Source organism: Cydia fagiglandana, chromosome Z (assembly GCF_963556715.1).
Source record: "Cydia fagiglandana chromosome Z, ilCydFagi1.1, whole genome shotgun sequence".
NCBI lineage: Eukaryota > Metazoa > Arthropoda > Insecta > Lepidoptera > Tortricidae > Cydia > Cydia fagiglandana.
Genome location: NC_085959.1, coordinates 24,566,597 through 24,575,126, shown reverse-complemented (window position 1 = coordinate 24,575,126; position 8,530 = coordinate 24,566,597). Strand labels below are relative to the sequence as shown.

Genomic DNA, 8,530 nt, shown 5'->3' with positions numbered 1-8,530 from the left:
AAGGCGGCCGAGGGTACTAAGAGCTAATGGCTACAATTTCATATCTCAATGTCACCACAAATTCAACATACTCAATTAAAAGTTGTTGACAAGAACTACTAATACAATACAATACAATACAATACTCTTTATTGCACACCTCACATACACGTAGTTTACAATAAATGGACAATAACATAAACAAAGACAGTAGAGGTAACAACAGGCGGTCTTATCGCTTAAGAGCGATCTCTTCCAGACAACCTTTGGGTATCGGAGACATAAGAATTAGAATATACGGTATTAATATATATATTATATATATTATAATATTATACTTATAGTTTCTTTTTACAGTAGGTAGACGTACTTTTAACAAAGGACACTTATGCAATAACCCGACTGGCATGTATGCGTCATATGTTTATAATGAGTCGACTTTGCTCAACACACACTTGCTTCTTGTTCCTTCTGCCGTACACTCGTTAATTATACCTACGACAATGTATATTTCATTTACAGTGTTCTCTTTGCTTATCATTTTTGAAATCGTAGTAGTGTGTTGCAAAAATGACTGTAAGTATGAAAAAAGTGCTTGACCAAATTACCATGAACAATGTAAACGTCGGGTGAGAATACGTTTGTGCCATATGCCACTTAATTGGTTTGCAGGAGAGCGAAAAGAAGCAAAATAAGCAAAAAATGTTTTTCGCAAAGTTTTACATTTAGGAAATATTGAACTTATTTATCATTTAAGCACTTATGTTTACTTTTTATAGTACCATACAAATATTATAAATATAGTGGTAATCATAAAATAAAAGCATTTTTAATATTGCCCTATCCGTTTTTGATGAGTACAATGTATGATATTGATATGACACAAACGTTTTGGATATGTCACGCATTTGTAATAATTTTCTATTAAAAGAGTGTAATATAGCAAAATGCGGATAGTGCACAACATATTACACAAATAGTTTTTTCAAACCCCGATTACTGTCAATTATAGCATATTTTTTGTTATTTTAGGAATCATTAAAAAACGATTTTGTCAAAAATGGATATGGCACAAACGTATTCTCAACCGGCGACTTAGATAATGCGAAATCATCTTATTAACCAGTTTGTAGTGAAAAGTCATACTAATGAAACATTATCATATTTTATTATTGTAAAATATAATACTGTTATTAACAAAATGGGGTGTAATCGCTTAAATGTATAGTATTAAGTTGTATTAATAAAAATAAACACTAAACATACATAGCTCTTAAGTTATGATGATGATGATGATGAAACATACATATTACTTTCGCGGTGAGAGGGTGGGAACTTTAATTGCAATGAAAAAAATACGCTACGCTACTTGCACTTTTATTTTTGCGTTATTTATGTTCGGATTCCTAATTAAATTATTTCTTATTACAATTATATCTTTTCCTCAATATTTTCTCACTGCGGAAAACACGAGATTACTTAAGTTTTTTTGCACCCCATGCCATGCCTTAACTCAAAGTCAATACCGCAGCAATCATTAAAATTGATTATTGTATTACATAGATGGAAAACAAAGAGCACCTATTAGTTAAACTAAAGGAACCTGGGTATACCTAGAGGTAGAATTAGTACCTAATAATTCACCACATATATACCTCGGTGTCCTCTTCAAGATTGCTCAATTTTTGAATTTTAAAATGTCTTCTTTAAATAAAAAAAAATACTAAAATAAAAAAAAGTAAAACCTTTTAATAATTATCAGATATGTCTTAAGAATAGCCTCAGATTATACCATAAGAACATAGCAATACAAATTAGTACACATGTCAACTGTTAGACCGGGTTTTATCTTTATCCATGATTAACGATCCAGTCTTTATCCTCGGCCTGGTCCTAACCGTATCCCCACAGTGAAACAACTAACGAAAAACTCAAATTCATTTATTTCACCAAATCTTTTACATGTTAGGTACATGTTTGCCAACTAATTTTCTTCTCCCTGCTATTCAAATGTTTTATATCGGGACGGGATCCTATCTCGTCGCATAATATAATAATTGATTGTCATAATGTAATGTTACCTACGCATAAAACTTTTTTCGCATATTTTTTCTCCAGCTGAAACAGAAAGTATTTTCGAAAATATTTTGCATAGGTTGTGTAGAATAGGGTAGGTTAGGTTAGGTTTGTGTTATAATTTTTCAGAAATATTAATATTTTCAGTACAATAACAATTATGCGAAATGAATTTTATGCGAAACATTACATTAGAACAATCAATTATTAAGCCATCTCCACACTCGTGCGCGAATCGCGGCGCGAAGCCGCGAACACGAGTGTGGCGTCGAATTTCGCAGACAGCGAAATCGACTCCACACTCGCGTTCGCGGCTTTGCCCGCGATTCACGCGCATAGTCTGGAGGCGGCTTTCTGCGACCCAATATGGACCCTTTTATATCATAGACAAGGCAAGTCGGACTCGCCAACCGAGGATTACGTACTTTTTAGTATTCGTTGTACCTAATAGCGGCAACAGAAATATATCATCTGTGAAAATTTAGTTTTACGGTTCATGAGATTCAGCCTGCTAACAGAAATTCACATTATGAATTAAAAATCCACTGACGGTTGGAAATATCTAGGATTTTTTTGCACATAGTGACTAAAAATAATTCATACAAGTATTATTTTTGTAAAGTCGCTTTCATCTTCACATTTTTGTAAAAACCAATCGCAGTATTAGTGTCTTGTAGGTAAATCCCTGTGAAGTAATTTTTGCACCCTTAAAACTTGAAGGGATGTCTTCTATTCCTTTGCAGAATCTTGCTCTGGCTATAAGTAATTAAATAACTTGCGATACTATTAAACGACAGGGTTATTTGGTTCCGGTACCTTGTGTTTCAGGGGAGAAGATCGACAGCGTTTATCAAGAGGAGCCTTGTTCTAAGAGCGGGGGAATGTGCGTCATAGCGTCAGATTGTCCTGTCGGCCATCTAACTCAAGAAAGTGGTCTTTGTCCTTCACAGCAAAGCGATAGCGTCGAATGTTGTTATGGAAGTTAGTTTGTACCTATTTCTTAACTGTTAGGCACATTCAAGTAATGGGCAGCTATCATATTGTGAAACATACCTATTGCATCTATGTCACAAAACGCACCTGGATCTGTAGAACAGTGTCGTATGCATAATTATTAGATCGCCGTTTAACTTCTGATCCTTGTAGGTATCGATGTTCCTAGGCTTTAAAGAACCTGACTTTGTCAGGCTAGAAATTGATTCCGTTACCCCCAACCGAACCAGCCAGTTCAATTTCCTCCTTACAATTCTCATAATATGTATTCGCCGTCGCAAAAAAACACCTTTTTCCCGAATCGGACTTAAGTGGTTCTAGCTCTTAACGTAATTGCACTATCTGATTGATATTGTTATTGATAAACACTGATTTAAACTTTCACGATTATTAAACATTATCAAACTAATATAATGAACTAATAAACTAATTATTAATGTAAGCGGAAACGAATATCGACAGTCGATAAATCGAATATCGTTAGTGTTGTGTGTCGACAGAGTGACATCCCTAGTGCGCAAAACGTTCAAACTGATAAACAAGACCAAGTGCGGGTAGTTCGAAAAACTCGCGCGGCTAGAAGATGTTGATGTCAACTTGAGCCAGTCTTCTCCGAGACCACGGGGACAACGCCGTCCTCGAAACGTCGGAGGTAAATCTTAAAACTTAAATACGCGATTAAGTCCCGTTGTGCAGTTTGATATTGTTATTGATATTGATATTGGAAATTTGCAGAATACAAATACGTCTACATACAGATACATACAGATCTAAGTACTGTTACTTAGATCTGTAATGGTTAGAATCATAAATTAAGTAAAAAATAATAATACCAAATTCACTATTCTATTTAACCGAGGTGACAACGCTTATTTCCGAGTGTTGACATAATAGCACTGATGTACTTGAAGTGAATGAAAGGCGTATTCGATAGCAACTGATTTTATTCGATCTGCCCGCTAGTACATATTTGTATGAATAGGTACCCACACAAAATCTTCCCCGTTACACAGAATAAATAATAGTACTAGGTACAGAAGACTCACTCTCTGCGTCTGTCACGATCAGCACGGATATGGCCGCTAGTTGGCGACAGCGCCACGTGCGGGTTATGGCTTTCCCCTAAATTGGGGCGGAACGGATATACTTTTAGCTACCTGTAGCAAATCTACGAAATCGCGGAGTGAGTCACGCCTGCCCGTTACAAAAGTAAACCATTAGGTATTGCAGTATTATGAATACCCACACAACAGTACCTATCTATGCATAATTGCATAAATGTCAAATAAATCATATAAATTAAATGAGAAAATATTACTATCGATTACTTTATTTCTTATTGCAATATTTAACAATATCTTTACATAAGTACCTACGGTGTTCAAATGTTCTTCCGTTTTTTATAATGCATTTGCCCGAGTATGTCGATACACGTTACACGTGCGATAGTTAATGATAGTGTATGCTTTTCATCATTTTTCCTTGGCAGATTGTCAAAGGCCGCAATTAACCTTAACGCAGCCCCACAGGAAGAAATCTAAAGTTAGACCCGGAGAACTGGGTGGCCAGGGGGGCGGTCCAACCCGACCTATCCATTGATCCTCAAACTCATTGTTTAATTTAATTCGTACTTTTTGTACGTTGGTCGAGGTCAACCGAAGCGTCAAGAATAATGTAATGTATCCATCTCTGTTAAAGTTGGAGGCAAAAACAATGTGTTCTGTAACATACTCCCTGTAAAATGCCGCCCAGATGTTAACTGACCAACTATACTGGTGACATATAAATTGGTAAGCGAAAGGATTCTCTTCGTCATAAATACACCATATTCGTTTCGTCTGTTCCACATACCGTTGCGAGTAAAGCTTTCATCGCTCCAAATAACATGCCTCTATCTTGCACTGTTTTTTGTAAAAGCTTCCAACTGTAGGCTTTGCGGATAGGACAGTCTTTAGGCAGTAAAGCTTGAACACTTTAGTATTTGGGTATGACTTATTCTGAAAACTGTTAGAGTCAGACCAAGCTAATTTGTTGGCAGTGTTTTTGATAGCCCAGACGATGCAAGTACCTATTAAATAAATGTCAAAATTTTATAGAAGTTTGACTAAGAAGCACTAAGATGCGAGTACCTACGAGCGAGATGCATTGGAAGTAAGTTACGCGCACGCTAGCGTTTAGGTATGTCAGTGTCAAACTGGTAGCCAATGAAATTACGCTAGCACTACTTAAGATCGATTTGTGAAAAAGGTATGATTTTCGTTAGCTAATGTATAAGAGCTTAAAGGGGGAAATCAAGGCACCACTTTTCAGCTTCATAATATTTGATTTCTTGAAGCCTAGAAATACTACTATTGTCATGCCGCGATCAGAAAGGGATTAGAAATGACAGATTTCCATACACTTGCGTCTAAATCAATATGGATTGACAGCTATCTCAATCCCTTTTTAATTGCGATTCAGTAATACCAGGATCAGTAGTCAAACTGTAAATTATGCATATACCTCTATATGTACATAGTTTAAAGCGACTGTAGACGCTAGCGCCCGACAAGCTCGTATTCTAGCCTATCATCAATCGTTCCCCGGCATACGAAACATGTCGTATTAGCTACAAGGGCTCTGATAGAATTTTTAAAATAAAGCTGTACGGCACGGAGCTATTGTACACACATGAAATTACGTAAAATAGGTATTTTCTATAATTTAATATCGAAAAGAAAACTGGGAACTACGTGTGTATGAAGAAGCGGTTAAGTGACATCGTCCTCTTTCCTTTTAAGCCTTTCAATCGAACGTTAAAAAGATGGCCTGTTTTCCTTCTGGAAACCCGAAGTCCTAGATCTTGAATGAATACTCTTTTTACGGATATTTTTCATAACTCGTCCGCAATGCCATCAGTTTCTGCTTCTGAACGGGATTTCTCGCAATTTGTACTTCGTTAGCTTAAATGTTACATTTTTCTTTCTTCTACACAGGTGTGCAATCTACTAGTGTTAAGTGTACAAGACAGATGTGTATAACAGGATGAAATACCTAAATAATTATGTGAAGATATACAATTCTAAAAATTGCCCCGCATCGTAAATGTATCTGAAAACGTGTCCGAAAATTTAAGTTATTGTCCAGTGACAGAACTTATGGGCCGACTAATTACATATATGTACGTATAATGTTGAACGTTACAAAGTAATGGCTATGCAAGCGTTTGGTAATACGAGTTTAGTTGATGATCTAGAATACCCACTAATCTAGAGTACATTTTGTAGCTAATAATAACATTGTTTCAGGTTCTGTTAAGGAGAGAAGATGCAGAAAATTAGGAGGAGAATGCAAACCATTGTCTGAGTTATGTCAATTCCGTCCTAAATACCAACATGTTACGGATTGCCCTGAAAGTACCAGATGCTGTATCTTGGTGTAATAATAATTCATCTCAAACATGCGCGGAAATATAGTCTTTATAGAAGGCTGCGAAACATAATGCGGGTTGTGGGTGCTATAATTTTGATACAAATTAGCCCCTCGCATCACGTCTTATATATGCCACATACTTACCTACTGACTTGTCCTTATCACGGCTAACGCTGCTGATGCCCGTACTCCAGTTGGTACTCGTAGGGCGTCAGGGAACACTACCGCCGAGTGATCCCGGGTAACTTGAACTTTTAGGCCTACACGTGCTCGTAAAATCCTGGTTTATGGAATATGCCTCAATATGTCAGTTTTTGGCATGCCAGTACATAAATATGGAAGTTATAATTTACCGTGTCATGCTTCTTTATCGCATTAGTTGGAACGTGACGACCACGACGGCAATTCGCAGAACATACATGTCAGTTTTGGTTCTGATGTTATATTACATTAAGTATTTGAATAAATGAAACGGTTTACTCACGTAATCACGTGTTCGTCTTACCATGGTCAGATGAATTAAAGCTCTAGATGCCGTTGCCTATCATCATAAATTCAACGAAAATTATGTTACTGAATCCCATTTATAAATATTTTGAAATATTTAAGTTTCATAACAGTTTTATATTTGATATCCTGTGATCATTTGAAAAACTTATTGTAATTTCATGTTAAATAAAAGGTACTTTGAGATAAATTGCGTTAGACTTGTACCACCCTAAGCCATGATCAAGCAGGCGCGATAAATCCCGGCTTGTGTGATAGTGTAACGTATCCCCCGCATTACAAGCACGCTAAAATTCTTATTTATGTCCCCGAAAAGAAAGGAAGGCGACAATGGTTTGTGTTATACTTGACTAGGTACGAGCATGGCCCAAAAATATAACTGAAGATATTTTTATGTAACACAATTCGCAAGTCACGTTTTATAGTTATGTAAGTCCATGGATATATTCTATTTTTCATGTGAACATTTTATGTACTTACCTATATATTATTATTGGGGTGTTGTGGGCCACGTTTGAGTGTCGCGTCGAACAGCATTGATCTATTGTATATGTACCTATATATTAAATTGATCTAAATATGTATATTTATTTATTTAAACTTTATTGCACTATAACAAAATGGCGGACTTAAGAACTTATTGCCTTGAGGCATTCTCTACCAGTCAACCATTGTGTCAAACAGAAAACATATCCTGCTTGTGTTTTTTAACCTCCGTTAATTTCAATGACAGCGTACTTTCTCAAAGACAGCGGAGTTAGCCCGCGCAGTGCACGTGTTATTTTAAACGTCAAACTTCTATGAAAGGCTGTCAAATCCGCTGCAGACTATTCTTGGTCCGACTCTAAGAGTTTATTCATCGCGACACTCGATGCTTGATGGCTCTACACGATGGGCCAACGCCGGTCACTCCAAGGGACGCATTTATGGGAGCAAGTGATATTGCTATCTTATTCTACCGCATAGCTGCGTCCCTTGGAGTGGCCGGCGCTGGCCCATCGTGTAGAGGAGCCATGAAATGACATTCACAGGTTTTAAATGTTTGGTTGGGAAAAATATAATGCCCGTGTTACAACAAGCTATATGCAACATTTAATTACATTTCACGAAAAACAGAAAGACAAATTTTCGAACGTTAACTTTACTATGCTATTTAACTTCCTTAAAATTAATGTACTTAGCCATACCATAAAGTTAACGGAATTCAATAAAAACATCCTATATAAACTGTAAATATTATTCGGTTATATGCTATAGAGCTGGCTAAAAAATTATATTATGGATTGAGGGTAATATTAAGTAAACATTTATCATCGAACTATATTGATGATTAATCCAAGCCATGCTGCCTGTAAATGTGTACACTGTCAAGTTCGCTGGATAATGGTATAATCCACTTATTTTCATACATCTCACGCGGGGATTTTCGAAGATTAACCATCTTACCGGCGCAATGCTTGTATAACAATAGCGTAGTACCTACCTACTCCTAATTATTAAAAATCTTACAGAGATTTCGATAGTTAGGCCCTTAATATCCATTAATGAGTGATTCTCAAGAAAG

At 36.3% G+C, this 8,530-nt stretch overlaps 1 protein-coding gene across 1 annotated transcript; it reads left to right on the top strand.

The window, feature by feature from the left end:
- Positions 1-446: 446 nt before the first annotated feature.
- On the top strand, positions 447-7,156 carry LOC134678199 (U-scoloptoxin(19)-Sm1a). The gene is made up of 3 exons (XM_063536663.1): positions 447-555; positions 2,884-3,036; positions 6,336-7,156. The coding sequence occupies exons 1-3, from the start codon at positions 483-485 to the stop codon at positions 6,467-6,469; spliced, it is 360 nt and encodes a 119-aa protein (XP_063392733.1). The 5' UTR covers positions 447-482; the 3' UTR covers positions 6,470-7,156.
- The last annotated feature ends 1,374 nt before the right edge of the window (positions 7,157-8,530 follow it).